This window comes from Ciconia boyciana, chromosome 3 (assembly GCF_034638445.1).
Source record: "Ciconia boyciana chromosome 3, ASM3463844v1, whole genome shotgun sequence".
NCBI classification, from domain to species: Eukaryota; Metazoa; Chordata; class Aves; order Ciconiiformes; family Ciconiidae; genus Ciconia; species Ciconia boyciana.
The window spans coordinates 53,393,502-53,419,621 of NC_132936.1; the positions used below are offsets into that span (position 1 = coordinate 53,393,502).

Here is a 26,120-nt window from a genome sequence, read left to right on the forward strand (position 1 = left end):
ATGTGCAGAAACATGCGGTGGCTCCTTTTTCCCACCATCTTCATCATCCCTTGTACGCAACAGGTAAGTTCATTAAAAAGAAGAAAAAGATTTCCCCCTTCCTCACCCTGTCCAGGTTTAAAGTTTTTATTTGCTTAATGACAAATTTCAGAGAAGCAAATTCCTCGTAAAGAATAAGGAGCCATTCCCTACTCCTGAGTAAATTTCATTTGCAGCTTATTTACTGCATCAGTCTTGATTTTGGTATTTTTTTCTCTTTTTCTAATCTGTACATTAATATGATTCGGTGGAAAAAAACAGGTTAGGGAAGCTTAAATTGTCGGTCACCTTGCCTTTTTTTTTTTTTTTTTTTTTAAATATAAGCACAAATGGTTATCTGGTGCTGTAAGAAAGGAAACATCTTGTCCATGCTCATATTATATATAAATATATATATATATATATATGTATACACGGTGGTTTGACTTCAGGCTAGTTTTACAAATGAGAAAGGCACCACCTGGGCTGTGTTATGCTTTGTCTCTTATGAGAAAATTTTAAGTGATAGCTGTTGCTGAAGGTATTTGTGTCAAAGGCCAATTTCATTATTTATTTCCTTAATTTTGAAAATACACTTTACGTGTACACCGTGTATTTTTCCTTTATGATCAAGATGAATGTCAAATGGAGGATTTCCAAATGACTGTCTTCCTCTGCTAACTTTCTGCATATTTAAAGCCAGACTAAGATAACCAAACATTAGCAATAATACATTGCTTACTGTTGCTATTTGCTTATTTATGCCATACAGGCCTTGTTCAATCTTTAAAACATAAGAAAACAAACAACAACACATGAAGGGCTGCTACACAATGGTCTCATTTTCTGATCTGCCCATAGGATCAGGAAAAGTATGCAGTGGGCTTGTGTGATGTGGATAGCTTTGGTATAGAAACTTTGGGAAGCAAGGATTAGAAAATATTTGGCCTGTAAACTTTACAAGCAAACTTTAAATTTTCGTTGTAACTGAATAGATTTTTGAAGATTTTTCAGGCAGATCGAGCTTCTCAGTAATTCCATAATTAAAACTGTCAAGATATTTGCCTGATGGGGTTTTTCTTACTGGGAAACTTTGTAGTCTCACACTTCTCAGTTGACATATTTCCCTAAAAAAGGGAGAGAAAAATCACTTGCTTAGGTACAATTCTGTACATTTAAAGTACATTTTAATTTGTAATACAAATTAAACATACTGGTTGAAGCACACAGATTATTTCCTGCTATACATATCCATTTTGAAATGCGATAGCTGATTTAAGCCACATAACCTCATATAGCTGGCACATGGCCAAATTCCTAATACTAATACTCTGCTTAAAAAGAAAAAAAGCAGCAAGAAAGTGAGTTTCCTAGAGCAACCATACAGGCTTGAACACTGCTAAATGTATAGGAACACCTGTTTTCTGTGTATCTTCTTTCCAGAACAAGCCTTTAAGAACCTTTGCACTCCAATGCACACGTTCATCAAATTAACATTATGGCTTATAGGAAAGGCTTAGCTGTCTAAAAAAAGTATATTGCTATATTATTGCTGCATTTATTCTGTATTATTGCTGCATTTAGGTAAAAAGGATTGGAAGAAATCCTTTATCAGCAAATGATTAACAAAATAACAAATTTATGAAACCATCTTCTGCATACTGCATGGAATACTACATGACGTTGTTTAAAATTCTTTTGTTATATGAATTGCTTCTGTGAATTAATATGTATCTTAAAAATCATTCAGCAAAGGAACTTGAAAGCTACTACTTTGGAGCTTCATTAGTAGCTGTGGATTAAGATATCCTAAGTATAGTTGTAAATGACCATGAAAAATGGAAATTAGTGGTAGAAAAAAGCCTTTTAAAAGGTCATTTACTGCTGCATGCAATTAGGCCAGCTCAGTTATGCTGCGAGAGCTTTCATGGGATATGACATATGAAATGCTGAATTCTGCAGATACTTCCGGTTTGAAAGTTGAACTGAAAGGAAACCCAGCAGAAGGACCCCTTCCCCAGCTTTCCTTTAGCGTCTCTGCTGGAGGTTGTTTCTACATCAGTAGAGCCGTGCAGTTTGGAAGAACAGAGAGAAACTGATAGGTGGGGCTTCATGTGCCCAGAGAAAACCTAGGCTACTTTTTTTTTTTCCTGCAAGCTAGATGGTGATACTGGCACCTGATGAGGGACTGGATCCTGTCTTTCCCTCTTGCTCTTTGGGCAGCCAGAGCTGCTCGATGAGAGCAGCTCCCAAGCCTTACACTGTACTAGTGGCCAAGCGCTGTGTGTGCCCCCACTTAACTATGGATCCAGTCATCTGCGATGAATAACTCTATCATGGTCTGCATTTCTGCTGAAATCAGCAGCATGAAAAGATTTAATGCTAAGATCTAAACTGTTATGTTTTAGATTTAGTTCTTCAAAAAATGTTTTAGATGTAGTTCTTCAAAAAAGCAGATAGACTATAGCTATCTCAAATAGATCCTTCTCTGTGCTGACTTAATCTTCCCCCATGCCTCAGAAAAATAAACCCACCAAGAATTACTTAGGACTTCCTTTTCTTAAAAAAAAAAAAAGAAGACATGAATTCTGAGACAGAATGTGGAAAACAATAAATTCTGGCTAGCTCCTGACTTCCTACTGCTGATACAAATCTTTTTTAGAGATACATCTTTGCCCTGTAAGCCGTGGATTCAATGAACACTTACTCATGCAAATAGATATACTCTTACAAAATGACCAGTTAAGCCCAGGGCAACTACTAGCTTCCCTTATTAGGATTCAGTTTTTGTGTCTAGCACAAGAGAATTTGTAAATACTATAATGCTCCTTCCCAAACAGCTACTCAAATTTTGGAGCAAAAGTAACACTCAAAAGATGTTTACTATTTTAAAAGGCTTTTGCCATCAGAAGTGGCACACAGGGCAGTGGCTGGCTATCAAACGGTGGAAGGAATCAAAAGTTAATTAATTTGATAGGAGGTTTGTGGGAAGGAATACTTAAAATAAATCCACCGCCTACTTTAAAACACTTTTTTCCTACTTTAGCTCTACTACAGGTTTTGTTCTATTGAAGGCAAAGGAAAGACCAATGAATTGTGTTTCATACAAGCAGTAGGCCAGGCTCACTGGTGGAATGACACCTCAGTGCATGACAGTGGCTGATGAAGTTGGTCCTCTGTCTCCTGCCTAAACCTCACAGCCTCTCACTTTTTGGATCCTGTGAGATGAGAAATGTTAAGTGTCTTCATACAATGTCACAGTTTTTTCCATCCCAACTTAATTTTATGCTATCCCAGCTACGCATAAAGCATTCAGCTCTCAAAATATCCTGCTGTGTGTAAGTTTTTCCACAGCCCACCACTGAAGCCTGGAGAAAAACGTTCAGAAACCGGTGAAGTCCACCAGCGCAAGGAGGTTTGTCACTGGCCATGCAGATGCCCGCCTGTGCCAACCTGCACCCCCGGGGTAAGCTTGGTGAAGGACGGTTGCGGCTGCTGTAAGGTCTGTGCCAAGCAGTCAGGAGAGATCTGCAATGAAGCAGACATCTGTGATCCCCACAAAGGCCTCTACTGCGACTACTCGGAAGACGAGCCTAGGTATGAAACAGGCGTGTGTGCATGTAAGTTGTTCTTTCGCATTCCCTTCTTGAAATCCAGGAGGGTGGGACCACGCAGGTGAATGGTTTTGGAGGAAAACTCTGCTTGCTGGTGCTGCTCAGCTCTGTGCTGGGCAATTTATCCTAATTTAGTCCTCTGACTGCTCAGTCAGAGAATCTGAGAGTAGGGCTGGGACTGCCTTTAAACTTACCTGCATATGCATTAGTGAAACCAGTTCATTGTGCACAAGCCTGTTATTTGCAGACATGTTGATGACTGATTTAAAGTTATGTGGCTGTAGTTATCACTGCGCATAAATAAAAAAAATGTGCTTGGGCTTGGAAGAACTCGAAGCTGTGGGTGCAGTAAAGGCTGGTCGTATTTTAGCAATCTGTAAGCAGGAACCACGTGCTCCTCCTGTGTTAGTAACTATTGTTTACCATTTGCAGATTTGGTAGCTGTAGGATGTGAGCTCAATGGAGTTTATTATCTTAATGGGCAGACCTTCCAACCTAACCCACTTTATAAGTGCCTGTGTGTCAGTGGTGCAATTGGATGTACACCTATATTCACACCAAAATTAACAGCAAGTCCCTGCGCCAGGGTCACGGGCAGAAAGAAGCCTGGACAATCCATCTGTGGGCCTGGACAGCACAAGCAACTTCAATCAACAAACTACAGACTGATGTCAGGTGTGCCTGGCTACACTGGTAAACTTTTCTGTACATGAGCCTTGCTGCATTTAGTGTCCCTGGCTCCAGCAGCCGGGCAGGCAGCACACTGGCAATTTCTCAGTTCTTGCTCAAGGCCATTGCCAGGGTGACTGGTCTGTCCCAATTACCCCTCTTACTCTTAGGTCAAAGACTCTTTTCTCTAAACCTGATGAATATGAAAAGCAAAAAGCCTTTTGGCTTCTGTCACCAGGGAACTGGCCAAAGCTACCTTTCAACCCATCTTTCTGTAGGGGTTTACTACTCATCAGATCAGACCAATTAGGGTTGCTGGTGGACAGCCGTTTCGCAGCCTGGGAGCCCTCTCACTTTCTCTCGCTTTGTGGTGGTAGGGAGTCTTGGTTTTCACATACATACATTAACATGTTGCAGCCCTCTTCTTTCAATAGAAAGCAGAAAATTTTAAAGACTGCCTTGCGGGTTTAATCAATTCACAAAATTTCAGGTCACTGCAAGGACAACCCTCCCCCCAATTTCTTCTCTATTCAGTGTGATCAACATCATACAACAGTTATCCAGGCAGTTCTGCCAGGGTCAGTTGATATTCCCTTTAACTTCATTCTTGCTCTGTTGCAAACACCGTAGCTCTCTTTTCCACTTTAAGGAAGCACCATTACCAGAAGCAGCTATCCTTGCCCTTCCCTGGCCACAGCTGCCTGCGCTTGTGCTGTCTCCTTCCCTGTGCATGTGCAAATTTCCACAGTGAAACTCATCTTCATCACAACTAATGTGGGTACCAGAAAACTGAGCCATTTATTTGGTAGCAACTTGAATTATAGCAAAATTATGGCCTGAATCATCATCATGGATCAATAAAATAAAACTAAAAGGATCACAAAGCTTATCAGAAAACCTTCATAAAAGAGTGCTGAGTAAATAGGTAGATGCATATAGGTCAATCTGCAGATCAATAGACGTGCTTACAAAATCTGAAGTTCAGTTTGGACAACTTCTAACACGTTAGCAGTGGTTACGCAAGTTAGCAAAAATTAAAAAAGCTCATCTTCAAAATTGTGATACAATGCCTATAACTAGAGTCAAAGCCTTTTTACAGAAATAGTTAATGCTGTGTATAAAAACACACTCAGAAAGGCAACTGACTTCAAATGCTAATCTGATCAAAGAGAGAACATAACACATTGAAAACAATGGCAACAAAACCATTTGACCCCATGAAATACATTAATTGGGTTTGTGGGTATTCCAGATACCTGGAGAACAGCATTAAGCCATTTACTTTGTAGCACATCAATGGATTGAAAAGCTGAAGTCCAACCTTCAGTAACTCCTTCCATGAGTAGACTGCAACACTGTACCTCACAGCATTTATTCAGGAATTTGAATCAACTGCACAACATAACCTTGAGAAAAGATACCCAGCTTGCAAAGCACACCTCCTATTTGACTTGGTTCAGGGACCCAACAGCCTGTCCCTGTGGTGGCTGTACGTGCTGAAGGATGCTATTCTTCAGGTCATACAAACCCTCTGAAGAAAAGCACCTCAAAATTTTTTTTTCAAAGTGAAGTCTTCCCTCTTCCCTCTCCCAGTGCAGCAGAAGTATCATGTCAACTTGTGCATGAATTCCATGAATGCCTCAGTGGGCCAATATCTATTTTGAAAAGTCTTTTTTCTGTTAGTGTGGATAACAAGTGCTAAGTTTCATTTCACTGCACTTGCTTTGTTTTCTAGCTTTCCTTGTCAATTGTATTTACCTAATTTAAATACATAGGGATGTACCTGGGTCATACTTCAGAGGCATACCAAGTATAAACAACCATTTAACTTCCCTTTATTTGTTGCAGATCTGTGACAGGCTTTTAATCTGCTTGCTGCAATGAGGTCTTTAAATTGCTGTCTACTTTCCAGGTATCTTTGTAACTCTGCCCGTGCTCTTACCTAAATGCACAGATTCCACATAATCAGGGTTTTTTTCAGAATTTCACCATGAACATTTGCACTGCTATTTTGTTTCTTTTTTTAAGTGTATTCCACCTAATCCAGCCCTAATCCATCAGAAAACAGGCTTTTTGGTGGTATCTAGAAGTGACTGGAGAATTCTACGCCTCAAAAAAACCCTAAAGCCTTTACAATACCTACCAAGACACTGATATTAATGTCTTCAGCACCCCTTTTTAAGCTATGCTTGGCCTTAAATAATTTTCAATGTCTCTTCCATTCTGGACATTTCATAAAAATTCCACAAATAACTCTCTTTACTGTCCTGGTTTCAGCTGGGATAGAATTAATTTTCTTCCTAGTAGCTGGTCTAGTGCTGTGTTTTGGATTTAGCATGAGAATAATGTTGATAGCACACTGATGGTTTAATTGTTATTAAGTAGTGCTTACACTAAGTCAAGGACTTTTCAGCTTCTCATGCTCTACCAACTGAGAAGGCTGGAGATGCACAAGAAGCTGGGAGGGGGCACAGCCAGGACAGGTGACCCCAACTGGCCAAAGGGCTATTCCATACCATATAGAAACCAGGGGAAAGCTGGCCAGGGGGCCACTGCTCAGCACCTGGCTGGGTATCAGTCAGCAGGTAGTGAGCAACTGCATTGCGCATCACTTATTTTGTATATTATTTTATCATTATTTTCCCTTCCTTTTCTGTCCTGTTAAACTGTCTTTATCTCAACCCACCAATCTCACTTTTTTTTTCTTCTCTGATTCTCTCCCTCATCCAACTGCAGGGGCAAGCAGTGTGCGAACAGCTGTGTGGTGGTTAAACCACGCCATTCACGTAACATTTTTATCCCATTAAACTGGAGGGTCATACAACACATGCAATTTCATAGTTCTTGCTAGGATCTGAGTATCCAGTTGGCAGCTCAGCCCTAAGACTTTTGTATAACTTTGTTTATGCGTAAGTTTTAGATTTACCTACAAAAGCACCTTCATCAACAGAAATCAAATGCTTATCCTTTTATTTTCAATTAATAATTTTGTGGCTGTTCTGCTGCATAAACAATATATTGCTGTCTTAGCTTACAGAAGCTTACCGCTAGTTTTGAAGAAAAAGTGCCTAGTACAGGCAACTCCCTGGACACCCTGTTCCAGGACCTGTGGCATAGGCATGTCCAGCAGAGTGACCAACGAAAACAGAAAATGTGAGATGAAAAAAGAAAAGAGATTATGCTTCATCCAGCCTTGTCTGACCAATATACTGAAGACAATAAAGGTACTGTCTAATATAAAATGATTTCCTAATAGAAAATGGAAATATTGGAAGTAAAGGAAAAATTTATGTATTAGCAAATACTAATATAAAATGACTTCATCCTTTTTTAAGGGCCATAAGATAACTCTTCTCCTTTTTCTACCTTCAGTCTTCAGGTTTCAATAGTAAACTACAGATGTGTAATTTCAAACAAAACTACACTAAGTCATGAAATAAAAGCACTGCTATTGCTGTCCTGCTGGCTCAGTCACTCAGAAAATATTTTCTATTTGTTGACTGATAAAAATAAGACAGCTTTTAGGAGTAATTTTCAAGATATGTCTATGTAAATTTTGTAGTTTTTTCTTACATGTTCTATTTCCATATGTAAAAATTCAGGCTTTTCTTTGTTTTTATATTAAAGATTCCAAAAGGAAAAACGTGTCAACCGACATTCCAGCTTCCTACAGCAGAAAAACTAGTTTTTTCCGGATGCTCAACTACACAAAGCTACAAACTAACTTTCTGTGGGGTGTGCTTGGACAAGAGGTGCTGCATACCTAATAAGTCCAAAATGATCACTGTACAGTTTGAATGCCCCAATGAAGGCTTCTTTAAGTGGAAGATGATGTGGATAACATCATGCGTATGTCAGAGGATTTGCAGTGCTCCAGGAGATATATTTTCCGAACTCAAAGTTTTATGATAAATTACACCATTGACTGTAACATACTGCGAATGCAACACCACATTCACATCCTGAAGAGTTAGCCTAACCCCCTGCCACAGCAGTGTTTATAGTGAAACTATGTATGTGAATATTAATTTTTTTAGTAGCACCTGGAAAATGCAAGTAAGAGTGTATCTTTTTAAATGTAATTGTTTTTATATGTGGAAATACATTCTTGAGAAGGATGTCTATAACACTAGTATTGTCAAAACAAGAACTTTTGGTAATTCAAAAGGCACAGCAAGACAGCTTTGTACCCCACTGTAACAAGTTGTTGCCCACAACGACAAATACATGTTCATTTGCAGATGCTCTGACTAACCTATTAGGAAAAAAAAAAATCACCCTGTAATACTTCATCTATCATTCTTGATTCTCAAATTAACATTTTCTAATATGTATCTGCAAGATTAAAACACATCAATGTTGTTTCAAACAGGAGAATTGAATTTTAAGGTCAGACTGCCTTTTGCAGCAGATTGTCTTTCTCTAGTATTGTGAATATAAACAATGCACTTATAAAGGAACAAATAAACGGACACTTGCAGATAATAGAACGGCAAAATTTCAAGGGAATTACTATTTTTAAAATGCTTTCTTAAAAAAACGCTTCAACAAATGTTATCACAATGTTTCATTCAATACTTCTGGACTTATACATTGAAAATTGTGCTTACTTATACACCCACTCCAACTCTGCTAGAAGAGCTTCAAGCTTTAAGAAATAGTTGTATTGAGCCATTCTGATCTGTAACAGTTCACTAGTCTTGCTGTTCTAAGACAGCCAAGGCTGGCAAGCAACTGGAAATAGCTGTACATTGCATTTTGTAAAAGTTCTTACTGTAATATAAAAATCTACTTACCCTGGTAATTATAAATATTAAAACATCTGTTTTTCTTGCATTCTTTTAAGCATATAAACTTTGTTCTCCGAACAGTCATTATAACTTCATTATAAGTGCATGTTTTGCTCAGAGGTATATTGCATTATCTCACTATCAAGTGCAACTCAGCATTCATGAATATGAATCATTAAAATAATATGTTAATTAATAGTCCAAGTATAATACTTGAAACAAAATGTATTTTGTTGAATTTTCTGATATTGCCAATTTTGATATCAACTCAGAATGCTCTAATACAGCTAAGTATAACATGGAAGCAAAAATATTAAAACTATCAACATAGCTTAGAGCATTCTGAAATTATTACTACCCTGAAAAGTTTAAGAAACCAGTTTCATTAGAGCCTTGCTTTCATCTTTGAAAAGACTATGTGGGCTTTTCTCCTCTTCATAGTTGCTTGTTAAAAAACAAATCTAGCAATGGTGATCCTTCTTTGAAGCAAGGCCTGCCTTTAGTAAGCTGAAAGTCTGAGAAAAGAACTACATTTTTGGCTGCTACCATCTCTCTTCTCTTTACAGCATATGGTATGTCAATTTACTCTACAGTTAGGAAGACTGCTCTTACTGATATCCACCATAATTAGGTGCCTTCAAATCTTTCTTACAGGCTGGGCCTGTCACTTAATATGATACCTCTCAGAGAGCTGAGGAAGCAGCTGTCCCTGTCTCACTTTGGAATGACAATAGCTAGGCATGCTGCAATTCATTCTGGTTAACTGAAGTGGTTGGATGCTTGGCAGGCTTTTTTTTTTTTAAATCAGTTCTTCCTTCTTTAAACAGCTATCTTCAGTCTTGATGGATCTGTCCTAGGCCCACCTTTTGTGGCATCCAGCTCATTGTACTCTTCTATTAGGTCAGACAAAGATGATACAGCTTCAGAAAAACAGCTTTGCTCCATCCCGTCTATATGTAGATAATGGTGAAGGTGAGCCTATGAGAATAAAATATTCAGTGTTATCCTTTTTCTTGGCACTTAATTAATTTGGCTCAATAAGAATCATTTCGCCTGCATGGAAGAGGGGAGTGCAAGCACTGTAGAAAGTAGATTTAAAGACTTATATCATGACTTCCCTTGCTTAAATACTTGGCAACTTTAGTAACAATCCCCTGTGGAATCAGACTTGGTATTACTGATTTCTTACACATGCATCTTTTCATATTCTGTCTTCTTGGGTACACCTGACCAAACTGTGTATTGGGTTTATATGGTGAGGTTTTGGTAGCAGAGGGTGGGGGGAGAGAGCTGCAGGGGTGCCTTTTGTGAGAAGACACCAGGAGCTGCCCCCATGTCGGGAAGAGCCAGTTCCAGCCGGCTCCAAGATGGACCTGCTGCTGGCCAAAGCTGAGCCCATCAGCAATGTTGGTGGTGCCTCTGTGTTAATGTATTTAAGAAGGGGTAAAAAATACTGCGTGCCAGCTGAGGGAGAGGGAGGAGTGAGAAAAATGTGAGAAACAGCCCTGCATGCACCAAGATCAGTGAAGGAGGGAGAGGAAGTACTTTAGGCACCAGAGCAAAGATTCCTCCGCAGCCTGTGGAGAAGATGATAGTGACACAGGTTGTCCTCCTGCAGCCCATGGAAGAACATGGTGGAGCAGATATCCACACCGCAGCCCATGGAAGACCCCACACTGCAGCAGGTGGATGTGCTCTGAAGGAAGCTGTGGCACATGAAGAGCCCGTGCAGGAAGAGATTCCTGGCAGGAACCGCAGCCTGTGGAGAGGAGCCCATGCAGGAGCAGGTTTTCTGGCAGGATCTGTGACCCCATGGGGGACCCATGCTGCTGGAGCAGTTCTTGAAGAAGTGCAGCCTGTAGGAATGACCCATGTTGGAGCAGTGTGTGAAAGACTGTGTCCTGTGGGTGGGACCCCATGCTGGAGCAGGGGAACAGCATGAGGAAGGAGCAGCATGGACTGATTGCAACCCCCATTCCCCATCCCCCTGCGCTGCTTGGGAGGTAGAAGAGTCAGGAGTGAAATTGAGCCTGGGAAGAAGTGGGTGGGGTGGGGTGAAGGTGTTTTTTCTTTTTGGTTTTATTTCTTGCTATCTTACTCTGTTATTAATTGTCAATAAATTAAATTACTATTTCCCAAGTCAAGCCTGTTTGCTTGTGACAGTAAATTGGTGACCGTGATCTCCCTGTCCTTATCTTGACCCACGAGCTTTTCATTGTACTTTCTCCCCCTGTCCTGCTGAGGAAGGGGAGAGAGAGAACGGCTTGGTGGGCACCCGGTGGCCAGCCAAGGTCAACCCAGCACAAACTGGTAGGCAGATCTGTCAGATACGGCCTCATTGCTGAAGAAAGTAAGTATATTGCCTGGTAGGTACAGGTTAATAAGAGGTTTACCCTTTTTAAGAAGCAGCTGTTGGAATGATTCCTTGATAGGTAACACAGATAAAAATCTTGGGCTGTTACTTTTAAGTAGTCCCTTTGTGATACTAAGGCTTGTTTCTCTGTATGGCAAGATTAGTGTTATAATGATGACAGAGTTGTACCTTTTTCTTGTAGAGCTTCATAAATCTGTCTTTGAGTTCAATAAAAGTTGGTTTTACACAGGTGTTGTTTGCTAAAGCCAGAAGAGAATGGGAATGGCCCACGGGAGGTACGGAACACAAACCAGTTTTCCAGCCCTCTTGATTCCAGGAGACAAAGTGCAGGGAAGGCTTCAACCTGTGATACAAAAATTTACAGTTACCTAGGGAAAGTAAAGAACACAAAGCCTAAATTTCCTTAGCTAACAAACAGTCTGAAAAGGTTAACATTAAAGCTTTCAGGACTAAGCAAGACAGTTGTAACTAGCATTTTGAATACGACATTTTAGACTTCAGACTAAAACGGTGTGTCTATTTTAAATTTAAACTGCAAACACCAATTTTTTTTGTTAATTTAATGTATCAGGGTTTGAAAAGTAAAGTTACAAGCACCTATTTCTATAAAGGACTCAGATTTAGGAGAGGGGCAGATTAATACTGTGCAGGGACAATCAGTCTGCTTATAGTTTGGGAGTAAAATGCTTCTGGTTCTCAGAAATTTTCCCCACATGCCCCTGTCTGCCTATAAAATGCATCCTGTATGTGAAGCTTGCCTGCCTTTCCTGTTATAACTGTGTAGATCGATAGTGTAAAAGGTAGAAAACAGCGCTAACAATACAGAGTTGTTAAAATACGGATGATTCCCTGTCTACACGAGAGTAGCCATGAAAGAGAGGGGGCTCCCGCTCAGAAAAAAAACAAACTAGAGAACCTATTCCTCCAACATCCCTTACTGGCAGGAGATCTCTGGAAGGTCAGGCTTTGCTTTCTTTTGCATTTTTGAGAATGGGAGGAACAGCACAAGGACATCTAGTCAGCTCCCTTTATTTGGAAATCCAAGAATGCTGTGACTTATTCTAACTCATTAAGTAAATTATTTTCTTCCCTTCTGAAATTAAGAAAAATATTTCTGAGTAAACTGATTTGGTATTGAAATTCTTCAGATGAAAAGTAAGAGTGCTCTGGACAACTGACAACAGTTTCAAAAACAAATACCATGACTACTTGGTGTGGAATTACAAACCTTTCAATATTTCTGCGAAGGTCTGAAACCTGCACATTTCCTCGAACGAGAAGTGCACAGGCGAGGTAGAGGCTATGCTTTGGATCTGCTTGAATCAGTTGATGATCTCTACTAAAAGCATCTGAAAACATCTGATCCAACCTAGGTGGAAAGAAAACGGCATCATCTACTCTTATTAAAGCAGGCTACAGAAGTTCTTCAGAATGCCCACCTTCAGGGTTTAAAAATTCATAAAACTCTGGAAATAAAGGTACATTTAACCTGGGACCATGAATGACAGGAAAAAGATTAAAACCTTTATATGTACATATGTTGGCATTAGAAGTTTTTAAAAACAGACCAGATCCATTTTTCCCTCTCTTCTCCCTCATGTTACAACCCACTGTTGAGTCTGAAGTCAGAGAAGTGGACAGACTAAGAGACCTTTTTTAAGGAAATTTTAGGTTAACAGTTACGAAGTATTAAAATATGTAAAAGGATTTAAATACTTGAGGTTCTGGTTATATCACAATTTGAAAAGACAATCTCACTGCTTGTAAAGGATCTGACAAGGAATACCAAAGTGCTGCTGACCCTTACAGAACCGATTATTTGTTTGTTACACTTCACTATTTAAAAAGATCAATGAATCATATAACTGTATTGATTTTGATTAATGATTTAGGAAAAGACAGACTATATTTATTAGAATTTTATCATGTATGACTGCTTTAAAAGATGACACAGCAGATCATATTCTTCCTCTCTTCATCTCCTTAAGCAAGTTCCACTGTACTCTGGGATATCAAAGATGGTGTCTTGAGGAGGTCTCTATGGACCCATACCATCTAAGCTATTCTTTCCATTTGTTCCAAACTCTCTGTATCTATCATCTCTATTTCATTTTTAAAATCATCTCTGCCACAAGCTGCCTATTAAAAAAATAACTAAATAAAGGAGACAAAAATACTACTGTTCCACCTCATTATGAAACATGGTTGACTGAGCATCTCCCCATAGTCTTCTACCTTCCCTCCAGCACTGTATTGTCTCCTCAGGATATGTTTTCAAGAGATCCAACTTGCTATCACAGAAAAGGGGTGGTCCTGTCCTCTTCTCCACTTTCCATACTTCCATTACTTACCCGTAGCTGCCTCTATCACTATTTGGACCTTTTGCTGACTGAATTTAACTCACTAAAACCAGTGAAATCTATTCTAACTGGTTATTTTTCTGCCTTGTCAACGGGATAAATCATCTCACAAAATGTGACAAGCACTAGCTTATTGTTACAATGAGCTGTTAAATAGGCTCACTGCATCTCCAGACTGAAGATGCCATTACTTCCCAAGGGGTCTAGTTTAATTCCTTGCTTGTCTTTACAGTATTTTGTGAGTCAACTGCAAACTGTTACTCAAAAGAACTTGTGGGTTCTATCTATCATCTAAATAATACATTTTTCAACAGCAACATTTCCCAGCAGAGATAACAAAAACACATTTCAAGTTTACTGGCTCAACCATTACAGAGAAAAGGGACAAAGGATGTTCTCAAAATCAGCAGGACAAATTTGAAAATGTGGCAGATTTAAAACCTTTAGAACTTCTACCCTTAGTTTTGCTATAGAATGCATTTTTTTAAAATCAAAACTACGGAATAATCAGAAATTAAGCTTCAAATGTAAAGCTTCCATAATAATTTTTTCTTACCTTCTAGAAGGTACATTAACATCAGCCAGTGTATACAGAGGAGTCAAGCTTGAAACCAAGTAATGAAGTCGAGGAAATGGAACCAAATTCATGCTGATTTCATTAAGATCCATGTTAAGGGAACCTTCAAACCTAGCAGAGCTGAGAAATTAACAAATTGTTATAAACTAAGTAAATTACTTTTATAAGGTAAACATTCATTAAATCTATTTTTCAATTGTTCCCTACAATAAAACAGTAAAACAACAGAGCGTTCAAGAAACTGTTTGTGTATAATTACTAAGCTTTCACATTTGGCAGTAACAGTGCTATATCTTATTTCCTTACACTTCTCATTACAGAACAACTAATCATCAGGAATAAGACCTTAAGTTTCCCAGTTGTAGTCCTTAGTACTGTTTTTCAGTATGTGGACATAGCTGCTGAATACCAGTTTTAATAATAGCTATAGGCTATAATATAACATGCATGACCTGGCATTTCTGACAAGCTGCTTAAAAGAAAATCAGGCCAATACTCCAGAATTACATTTCACCAGGAGTTTCTTACAGCAATAGACAGTTTAGGAGCAAAAATGGTCTGATGGTATTTATAAAATAATACGATTGGCCTAGAAAGGCAAACCTCCATGGGCTCCATTAAGCATTAATGGAAGACAATACCCTTCTGCCTATAAACTTTTTCTTACTTCAGTTCTAAGACTATCATGGCTAGAGAAACACCATTGGAATCTGAATACTTCCAAATATTTTAACATTTAGTAACTAATTCTTAAAAAGAGAAGAATCATGTCAAATGGAAAACAACTAATATTCTTCGAGTTGATGCAGGCCTGCATATTTGCAGCACACACTGCCTCTAGCAATACTACTTTTACAGAGGAGTAACCTGTAACTTTATACCTTGTCAGGTTCAGCAGCAAGTTGGCTATGATATTATTCATTGCGTCAAATGGCTTCTCTTGTACAGTTTTTGCACTGCCTGCACTCGATGTTACCAAGCTGTTTTGCTTCACAGTTGACCCTAGCTTCCCAGAATTGATCATGTGATGAATTTTATTAACTATATCAAACAGAGACTTTGAGAGAAAAAAAAAGCATACAATAAGTCTTGAGCACAGAGCTTTCAAATTCAGTATCCCAATTTTTCATTTCAGTTAATCTTAAAGAAAAAGCTAAGACATGTACTGTTAGTTCAAAGATTATACCTTTGATACATGCAAGTCCAACTTTTGACCAATTCCAATTGACCAAAGTGTTTCTAAAAGCCTGGTGCTTACATGTCACAAACATGTACATAGCTTGACTCAGAAGTTTGAATTTTATTCAACTATTCAAAATCCTCATCTTCTAAAATTACATTTTAAATTCTCATAATTCCTGTGAAAGGAAAAATATATTCTCTAAATATATTCCACTTTTTCCTGCTTTTTTCATATGCAAATGGCAAGAGTGTAAAAGTTAAATTCAAACAAGTCTAGTGGTTTGTGTGGGCAGTTGTGCCTATGATGCCCAATCACTAATCAGTAAAGTCAAGTCTGTTGGAATTTGGAGTGGTTAGTCATTTGCCTTGCAGGACTCTACTAATACTATGCACAAATTGATTGCTAAAAGAATCTAAGACTCTCAGCCTCAGTAAAGAGAAGCTTTTAACTGTTTACATTGAAATAGACTTGAAAAAATTCACTCTAGACTACTTTGAAGGTACAGAGCAACTTTTTAGTGATACCCATATTAATTTCAAAAGCCTGCAAGTGATTTAGGAGTTCAATTATTATTTTTAAAAAATGAAATTATGCTTTTTAAGACTTGGCACTCAAATCAATATACAGAAGGAAGAAACACTTCCTATGTGCAGTCTAATAAAAAAGTTGACAGAAACAGAATATTATTTCTTACTTCATTCTCTATTGGTAGCACACAGTCTGCATGTTCATTAAGCTCCTTCATAGCCAGAACACTGTTATATGGAGAAGTAATAACATCATCTTCACCAGAGGGATAAACTGAAGTAACAAATCTATATACTTCTGGGAATTCATCCTCAAGCACATTTAGTACAAAAGTTCCAAGACCAGATCCTGTCCCTAATTATGAATGAAGACAGAATGAGAGAAGATAAAAGGTTCCCCATGTTATCATAAGCCTTAAGTCTCCTACATTGGAAACATACAACTTTTTAATTATATATATTAATAAACACTTTCTGAAGCATTTGGCTGACAGTGGAGGCTACTCAGATGTAAATTAAGGCAGGAAGGCTTTTCCCAGACAGGAAAATAATTAAGTGACTAAAGTATTTCCCATAGTATACCAGACAGGATGAAGTATACAATCTCAAAAATGTCTACAAAGAAAAAAGTCCTATTATGTAATAACATTTTTCTGACAGTATTTTTATTTCTTATTTTAAAATCTTTAATTTGAGTTTTGAAATAAAATATTTGTTTAAAAACATTGAACTCCCCCAAACAATTATTTACTTTCCCTTTGGGGTTTTATAAATTTTTCTCATTCTCCAGTCAAAACAGAACAACACCTTTCCCGCAGCACACACATGTTTTTCCTCATTAGCACTAAGCACATAGCACTGAGTTCAAATCAGAGAACTGAACTGTGTTTTTTCTGTCTTGGACAGCTAACATTCTCAGCAGCAGACAATCTCATCTATGAACAAGACAGCAATTTTCTGCAATAATGGAAACAATATCTGCAGGGTCTCTCAAATTAAGCAAATGGCCACAAAAAAGGCCCTTGACAAAACTCTTGCTTCATATTTAGAGCTATTTTCTGTGTCTTTTTCCACATCATAACCAGTTACAATACATGCTCCCCCACATTTCTGGGGGAAGAAGGCTTAGTGGCAATACAATAATGACAAAATTGTCACTGCAAGAGATTCTCCCTTCTGATTTATTATCAAAGTAGCTAGACCTGATTCAAGAGAATTATGTGGAAGGAAAACAGAAAAACAAAGTTTTTCTAAAGTTAAGCAACATTAGAAGTCTCCTTCAAAGCCTTTCAGAAAACCCTTTCCCCATGATCAAAAATAACTTGATTACAACAATGATGTCAGTGTTCTGAGGCCACTGTCCCTTCTTCTGATCCATAATACCTCAGTGTTTCCTTGTATTTGGTACCGGTCTTGATCCACTCACTGCCTTGTATTTAAAATTTTATCTGTATTTTTGTTCTCGGTAGCACTTTACCTTAGTTCATGATTCGGGCTCCTCAGTGCTCTAACAAAACCAATAATAAATAATCACAAGTTGACTTAACTGTACTGTGTTAATTTTTTTAGTTTGCATTATTAATGATGTAGATTATTACATTGATCTTCTTTTCAGATCCAGGTTTTTCTTTTTCACCTGTGGCTGGTGGAATCATACTAACCATAAAAAAATTACTTACCACCTCCCATAGAATGAATTATAAAAAAACACTGCAGACAGTCACAATGTTCTGCGGTTTTCCTCAGCTTTTCCACAATGTTTTCCCGGTACTGATAGCCATACAGCTTATGACCTACAGCCCTGAAGATATGAAAAGTACTTTAAAAAAAAATCCAACAGTCAGTCTTTCAGTGTTTTATTTTAACTCCTCCTATTTGACATTTTACAGTTCAGAGTCCAGAGCTGGGTGCAGTCCCTAATTTGTGATAGTTGCTAAGCTGTGACTACATCATATGAATATGGGAGTCAGGATATGGTTTTAATTTTGAGGATGCAAGCAGCACTAAGTTCCCACCTTTGGCATGTGCATTATTATGTTGTACCAATAAGGAAATAAGCTCCCACATTGGCTGACCAAATTGTAATTATGAAATGAAAGTTACACACTCCTTAACAATAAGGATATCCCTATGTAATATGTGTACTGATCTTCATTTGAGTACTATGTGAGTCAGTTGCTACCAGTAATTTAAAAAAAAAAACCAACCCCAAACAGCTCATTTTCAACACACTTGCCTGCTAGATGGTGAAGTTACAGGATGCTTTATTCCCTGTATTGCATTCCCTTTCGGTACATTTGCTGATGATCTGCTTTCCAGTCTGTAGTGCACTGAATATTATTAGAGGCACATTAAGGTCTCAGTGAAAATTTGGAATTCATTATGTTAATCTTTTTCTGAATTTCTCCTTTTGGTAATGTAGTTTGTACGCACAAAGCCAGACTCCATGGTGCTTAGAAATCAGAAGTGCATTTGTTCATATATCTCATTTCCACACTAGCTGCACAGTCTCAAACTAGATTATGGCTTTGACTGAGCAATGGAAGCAGCTGAATACCAAAGAAACAAAAATAAAAAGCTTGCTCTTTGGAAAAAGAAAATCAAAAAAGAGGAAGAAAAAATAGACAAAATGATATATCAGCAGAATTATCCTGCTGTAAAAGGCTTTTCAAAGCCCTCCTGCAGGCAAAAGTGACTCCAGAGTTTACTGGTAATATGCTGCAGCTCCCCAGGTGCAGTAGAACGAACCAGAAAGCTACTGTTATAATTTCCCTTTTCAAATGCCATCTAATTAGTTGCTAAGAAATACTTTCTGAAGAGGTTCTCACCAGTTGTTTCCTGAACCAGAAACATCTGTGATAAGCTGCTTGCTATCAAACACATCCCTCAATGGTCCCTGCAGAATTTCATTTACCACACCCTCCTCCATGTCAATCAACAGTGCCTTTGAGAAAGGAAAGAATTAAAATTCAGTCAGTAAGCAAACCACTCTTTGAAATAATCACACAAAGAAATATAAAATTATTTACAATATAAAAGGTATGTTGTTTCTACTGTGCTCCAGATAAACTTTTTTTTTTAGTTGTTAACTAGGAGACCAACTAGATTCACCTTGGCTGATTTGCTAGAAGTTGTTCAATAGGACCGCGTTTCAGATAATGCAATTCTGCTAAAATTTTATAATATTTTGCTCCAATACTTAGGAGTAAAGGAAGTAAAGCATTTTATGTTTAAAGTTTTCTTGCTTCTTAATCACTTAAAAGTGCCTCAAAGAAATCCACTCCTTAGAAAATTCAAATAAAAACCTGGTTGGTAATATCTGCAATCATTTTGTTAAAATTATAATTTAAATTACTCAACAAGACTGGCAGCAAACTGCATTACTCCACTGAACCATAAAAGTTACTATTATAAATTTTACTATTCAAAGTAGTATTTAAAAACACACACAATTATAAGTACCTTATGAAAATTCCTACACAGTTGGATGTAAATATGCAATGTAAAAAGAATGACCTTTATAGATTGCCTTACTCGTGCTTTTAAAGAGCAGATTTTTCCTTTGTAAATATCAGGACCATCACCACCACTTCTGACAAAAAAAAAAAATCCAAGCTCAGAATCATAATAGAAAATAAGGCAATATATATTAGAATAAAATTATCTCCTTAATCTTCCATGTTCAGAGGACTGTTACAATGTAAACAAACACCCTGAACATGCTGCTAAGCAAGACCTCATAATTCCCTAAAGTAATTCAATTACAGGACACAATCTCAATCAGAAATATCCTAAGCAGTACTTCAGGAAGCTGAAAAGGTAAGCATTGAAAGTTTACTCTCAGACACAGCCTATGCTCTGTGGTGATTGTACAAGCATTGCCAAAACTTGAAAGGATTATCTTTTATCCAGCATATGGTATGTCTGCATCATATAAATGGAACACAGTGCACCAAATAGTACCACTAGCTTTTCAATGGGGGTAGTACAGCACTGCGCTACTACTCAAGGTGTGAAAGCTGTATAACTGCACTAGCACAGCATGTGCTTGACTTATTTTGCTATTAAGATTCAGAAATCATGCTGGGATGACATAGCTTAATTTTCCCATTTTTCCAGGATTGGTTGTACTGAGCCAACCTAAGGAACTATGCATTGTGTACAATCACATTTTTTCCACAATGAATGCTGGTGTTTCTGCACTCAAAGGCAGAGATACTCTGGTCTGGCCAAACTATATTCAACACAGGGTAAAAAAGGCAGGGATACTGGAAGATGAATCTAATTTTCCCCTCAACTATTTACCTAATTTGGGGGCTGGTTAAGCCTAAATTTAAAGTATCTCTTAGACTATTCCACATTCAACCACAATAATATTCCAAAAACATCAGCTGAAATTTGCTACAGCACTAAATGTTCTGACCATGCTCAGTCCCATCAGGAACAAGGGGAAGAGAGTATGGGGCTGCACTGGATTCCTCAAGGATCTTCCACCCTCTCACTCAAAGAAACTCTCCAGACACTTCTCATTAGCTGAGCCGCTCACAGCAGCCTCCAGTACTCATGTGATTCCTCTAGCCTACATGACTCTCTATATGAGTCCACTATAGCACCAGTAAATCCAGCTAGAGAAGTTCTATTTCTCTTCAGGGACTAACAAAACTCAAAGAGGAAAAAAAACAAAAACCAAATCAACACTTCTTTCTCTTACTATTGCCTTTGTGGTCTTTCATGCCAGCCCATACTTACAATCACTTTGATTCAATTGCTGAAAAAAATCCCTGCATTCCCTAGAATCCCCTAGGCTTAAGACATGCATTTCTGCATACAAAACCATACATATGCATAAGCACATTTCCAGTATTACACAGTTTAATAATCACCATAACAGAAAAAAAAGTCTGTCTGGTTCTGCCAGAGTGTTGTTCATAGCTGTTTCTGACAGGATAACCCACCTGGATTAATTATTTTGAACAGTGGTATGGCACAGCATAGAAGACTGAAGCTTGTCACTTTTATGACATAGGGTTTTATGCCTGCAACGACCTGGGAGGTGAACTAGTTCTTTCTGATAAAACTAAAACAAACCCCACAAGAATAACAAGAGGCCAAAACCTCACAGCCTGAGCAACAGAGTTTGAAACAACTCTCCCAAACTAAATTACGGTTCAAGGCTACAGTTAAAAGTGGGAATTGTTTCAACAGGAAAATTAACAGCTCCTGGAAAAGACAAGATCTGGATAATCATTCTGTTTCACAGGTAGGGGAATCTTCCTTGAAACTTCTACAGTATTCAGTGAGATAAGTCCTTCCTCTTTACAGAAAGAAAACAGATGTTTCTATTGCAGCCAATCAGTTAATCATGAATTTGGTGGTTTCATCTGGCACATACAAAAACATAGACATTGTTTACAACCAAATGTTCTTGATTAAAAAAAAAAAAAGATGTACTAGGAAACACCCACAAGGAATGGCAATGAAACTCCAATGCACTTGCATGTTCTTTCAAAGAGGTAAAATCTGAGACAAAACAATTGGTATTTCAATCCCATTTTAGTTAAAATTGCATGCTGTACTGCAGCCTTGCCATATGATGGAAGGAAACAGAGGCTGGTCAAATGCTTTTTAATAAATTAAAATGCAACAGCAATATCCAAGTGCAGAACTGTTTTATTCTTGCAAACTGCAAGGATTTTTGTAACTGCACAGGTAAGAGATGACCGAATGCTCTTAAGGTATGAATTGGTTAACTTTAAAAAAAAAAAATCATAGCTACCACTCTTTGTGTAACAAACTAGTCAGATAAAAGGGATTTAAAAACTGACATGACCTTTGCTGACTACCTTACATACAATTCCTCTTACAACTCTTCAAGAAATGCTGCTAAGTTGATATCCAGAGGGCTTGTAGTCTGATCATGATTTGCAACGGCAAAAGCTATCACATCCTGACTGTCCATTTTTGGGACTGAAGGAAAGGGAAAACCCAAACACTTTCAACACCTTTAACTACTGAAGTATAGTTAAAATGGAAAGGTAAAGACAGTGTTTTGAGGACAATACAAAAAAGCAAAATCTTTTTCTAGCACAAACTAAATAGGACCTGAAACAAAGAAAACTGTAACTTAGGTTAAAAGAAAATACTGAAATTGTTGATCTACTGTGTTAAACTCAGGAGCTGCTTGATAAGAAGACTTACCTTGTATCTACGTTCCTAAAGAAACTGCTTAATGCTTCATCATAAATTCCTTTCTAAAAGGAAAGAACACGACATAAGATGATGTGTAACGTCAGAAATTCTCAGTGCTTTTTCATAGAATAAGTTGGAAGGGACCTCTAAACGTCACCTGTCAAACCTCCCCACTCAAAACAGAGCGAACGTCTACGTTGAATCTAACTAGCTCTAGTCAGCACCAAAAAGAACATTTCATTGAAGTATCAGTTTGATATTAAAAACTGACAGGAGGATGCAACTAGGAAATTAATTGTTCAGCACAAGATTAAACAACTACTCTTCCTTCATTTCTAAATATTTAGGATTTTACTGAAGATCCCAATGCAATTAATAAATTGAATAGCTGCTGTTTAGCTGACTCAGTTCATCACTGATACAACACTCAGTTGTATCCGTGCCCATGATACTAATGTCCATGAAGTTCTCTGGAAAGGAAAGCATATCACACAATATCAGTGATTCCTAAACTCCCTGCTGAGGGGTGGCATGGAAATTACTTACCCCACCATAAAGCTAAAGAGACCTGGCAAGTCTAAATACTTAAACATTATTATTTTACAGACTGCTTACCATACTCCAAAAGACCTGATGAAGCAGAATTTGGAAGTCACTGTTCCCTACAACACTAAAACCAGGAGACTCTCCATATGCACATGAACTTCATCGATTGCCTTTCTACACCTGCTTCAGCAGAAGGCCTTGAGAAGGACTGCTCGTCATTATCTGTTAACATAAGGTGCTTACCAGGAAATAGTATCTTTATAGTCACGGCAAGAATAGTGCATTTTTGTTCAGGGTCCTCAGCACAATCCTATGCCCTCTTTATGCTGCTATTTTGGTCAGCACAACTGTACTGTAAGTCACTGCACGATATGTGCTAGCATGGAAAAGAAAGGTGGGCTTCAGTGAGCTGATTTTTGCTTCACTGCTAGTGGCAAAGAACCTGTGTTGGACAACCCTCTCTTGTTGCTAACTGCCTCAAACCTGGTAACGTCTGCCTGTAAGGAGACATCCTGGACTCTTCAAGGTGGAAAGGCTAGAGAAAGCTGATCTGAATTAGAGATGAATAGTTAAACAGCATAAAAACCAGGGGATGCTTTTGTTTGTAACGAAGTGGCCTCAACGTAATCCAATAAGCACAGTGCTTTGCGGTCACAGGAAAGAACACGGAACGAAGCGAGGGCCACCGCGGCCTCCCCGTGGCGAGTGTGGAAGGCGGCTCGCCCCAACCGCCGCGCTGCCCCCTCAGGCCAGCAACAGCGGGAGGCGAGGCGGGGAACGGCGCCGTTACCTTGTTGACGGCGGCGTGCTCCCGCAGCGCCAGGTCCCAGAAGCGGCAGCCCACCTGGTTCCCGCACTGGCCTACTGCAAAGGGGAGAGACACGGGTGAGACACGGGTGAGACACGGGTGAGACACGGGTGAGACACGGGTGAGACACGGGTGAGACACGGGGAGGGGACGGGGAGGGGACGGGGAGGGGACGGGGAGGGGACGGGGAGGGGACGGGAAGGAGGAGGGGAGGGGACGGCGGGGAGGGCTCTGGGCGCCACGACCCCTTACCCTGCACCACCACCGACTGGGTCATGGCGGGGCGGGCGGCGCCCGCCTCCGCTTTCGAACTCCGCGCCCGGAAGCCACGCCCCCTTAACGGCTGCGGCGGAGCGGGGGGACGTTGCGGCGGGCGGGCTCTTCCGACGGCGCGGCCTCCTTCCCCCCGCCTTTCTCCCGCGGTGGAATGTCCCATTCGTTGGTTTAGCTGCGGGTACTTGCTGCCTACGCCTCGCGAGTGGAACATTCCATTGGGCGGGGGGTGCTGTGCCTCGCGTGCACTGTGGCGGGTGTGTGGGTCGCCTGAGGCCGGTGCGTCTCAACGGCCGCCAGTCTGAGGGAGAGGTGTTCGGGTGTTGGTCCTGAGGGCCACGACTGCTTCTCTAAGATGTAAGTTTGATGTAAGAATAAGCGTGCACTGAGAGCAGCTGAGGGGGTAGCAAGGTGTCTGCTCGCCTGGTTGGCAGTACGGGAACAGTGAACATGGTGAGGTGCTCAGAAACTCGATGTAGTATTGAAGGTAAACCTGTCGGAGTCTACAGGGTCTCTGCTAAAGCCCAAATACAGGAGACATGGCAAAGACCTAAAATGAAGGCTTTCTATGGGAGGACAGAAATATTTCCATACAATACAGTTCATTACCTTTTATGGCTAAAAATGTGTGGTAAGATATATTTTATTTTCCCCAAATACATTATTCAGAGTGATAGTGTGAAATGTGCCAAATTACGTGAAAACACAAATTAAATGAAAAAATGGCCGTGTGGAAATGCTGTAATGACGTACCCTCCCATCAGGCTTGCAATTTATGTTTTTCTTGAAGCTCAGTTTCATATTTATTGTGCAAATAATTGTCCACAGGGCAATTAGGAGGTGTTTTTGCCTATATGTTGAACACAGCAACTTTGGAACTAAAAATGAGACACAAGAAATGTAGAGATGCTATTGTCTCAGCATGGTAAGACTGGTCCACAGCATAGCTATGCTGCAAAATGATGTAAAGAATGTGTGATACGCAAAGCAGTTGCTTGCAGAAAGCTCTCTTGTGACACAGATGGCATTTCTGCTTCCTGTGGGAGAACAAAAGTACTTCCATGCAACCCAGCTCATTAGGTTTTAAGGCTAAAACTATCCAACAAAATACGCTTTTTTCCAAATATATTAATTCCAGTGCTAGTGTGCAAACAAAATTTGCTAAATGAAATTCTTAATAGAAATCTGAAGTTTGGTGTATCATAATCCTTTATTTGCTCTGGAGAAACCATGGTGCTTACTCCTGGACATGACGTAGGACCCTGTAGAGATCAATTCTAAGTCCCCAGGAAAATAAAGTTATACAAAATGACTATTTTAAAAAACTTTCCTGGAAAGATTCACTATGTATTTCAGCAAATACAATAATAGTATATTGATTATGTATAAGAAATACGTTCCAAGACTAATTTTTTAAAACTTAATTGAAAGAGAAGAATCAATCTACTGGAAATCCGTATTGTTCTTAAGAAAAAGTAATGAGTGGCCCAAGCTTACTCAAGTTTCATGTTTGAAGTTGCGAAGGACCAATGGCTTCAGTGTTATAGGCAGGTGGAAAGATTAGAAAGAATAGAGTAATACTGCCTCAAACACTTCTTTTATAAACTAATCACCAGTGTAAAACTACATGAATATTAATCAGGAAAGCAGCTAGACTTTCTCATCTCTCTCTGCACAGACTAGATGTAACCTGTAGCTTAATTTTGTTCCCTGTGGTTACCGGAAGTGGTCCAAATCTGTAGGCTGTGGTCTGTTCTAGCTGCTAGATGTGAAACTGTTTCTATACTTCTTGCCTACCATCATGTCCTTAAAGTCTTCCCTTCACATGTCTTTTTGGCCTTACTTAGGCTAAAAGCAGTACAACATTTCTTGTAAGCATTCTAAAGCTTAATTTAAAGTCTCTTAAATCAGAAATATCTTAATATTACTGTATCTGGCTTGCTTTCTTCTTCTGTAGTTAGCTACACTTTCTACTTGTTTTTTCAATTAGCTATAGTTTTTGTGTTCTATGTCCCATCAAGATTCAGCTTAATGGGATTTGCTCCATTGAACATGAGATTGCAGCAAGAAACCCTGTGCTTTGGCTTCCAATGTGCTATTAGGAGGTCTGTGATGGCAAATGTAAAGTGATTATTCTCACTGAGCTTGGAAACACTGTGAATCAGAGATACAGTTGAGATTCATATTCACGT

General features: G+C 39.0%; 2 protein-coding genes and 1 long non-coding RNA gene across 8 annotated transcripts in view; 2 read left to right on the plus strand and 1 right to left on the minus strand.

The window, feature by feature from the left end:
• On the plus strand, nt 1-8,210 carry CCN6 (cellular communication network factor 6). The gene is made up of 5 exons (XM_072855716.1): nt 1-63; nt 3,362-3,638; nt 4,065-4,307; nt 7,332-7,525; nt 7,929-8,210. Exons 1-5 carry the CDS (start codon nt 1-3, stop codon nt 8,208-8,210), a joined length of 1,059 nt encoding a protein of 352 aa, XP_072711817.1.
• Nucleotides 5,061-24,060, minus strand: TUBE1 (tubulin epsilon 1). Of its 5 annotated transcripts, none has more exons than XM_072855709.1 (13): nt 23,908-24,060; nt 23,638-23,711; nt 22,311-22,363; nt 19,647-19,704; nt 18,941-19,056; nt 17,792-17,913; nt 16,280-16,467; nt 15,284-15,459; nt 14,382-14,522; nt 12,694-12,834; nt 11,634-11,808; nt 10,646-10,947; nt 5,061-10,069 (listed from the first exon to the last, which is right to left on the minus strand). In XM_072855709.1, the coding sequence occupies exons 1-13, from the start codon at nt 23,930-23,932 to the stop codon at nt 10,042-10,044; spliced, it is 1,599 nt and encodes a 532-aa protein (XP_072711810.1). In that variant the 5' UTR covers nt 23,933-24,060; the 3' UTR covers nt 5,061-10,041. The 5 variants fall into 5 exon arrangements, with proteins under 5 accessions (XP_072711810.1, XP_072711809.1, XP_072711811.1 ...); XM_072855708.1 differs by having other exon boundaries at nt 19,575-19,704; XM_072855710.1 differs by lacking the exon at nt 10,646-10,947 and having other exon boundaries at nt 19,575-19,704.
• The window catches only part of LOC140649056 (uncharacterized), a 9,346-nt gene continuing 7,234 nt past the window's right edge, over nt 24,009-26,120 (plus strand). The window contains exon 1 of one of the 2 annotated variants that reach the window (XR_012041453.1): nt 24,009-24,285. This is a non-coding gene — a long non-coding RNA (uncharacterized lncRNA). The remainder of the gene's footprint in view (nt 24,286-26,120) is intronic. The other variant, XR_012041452.1, reaches the window with a different exon arrangement.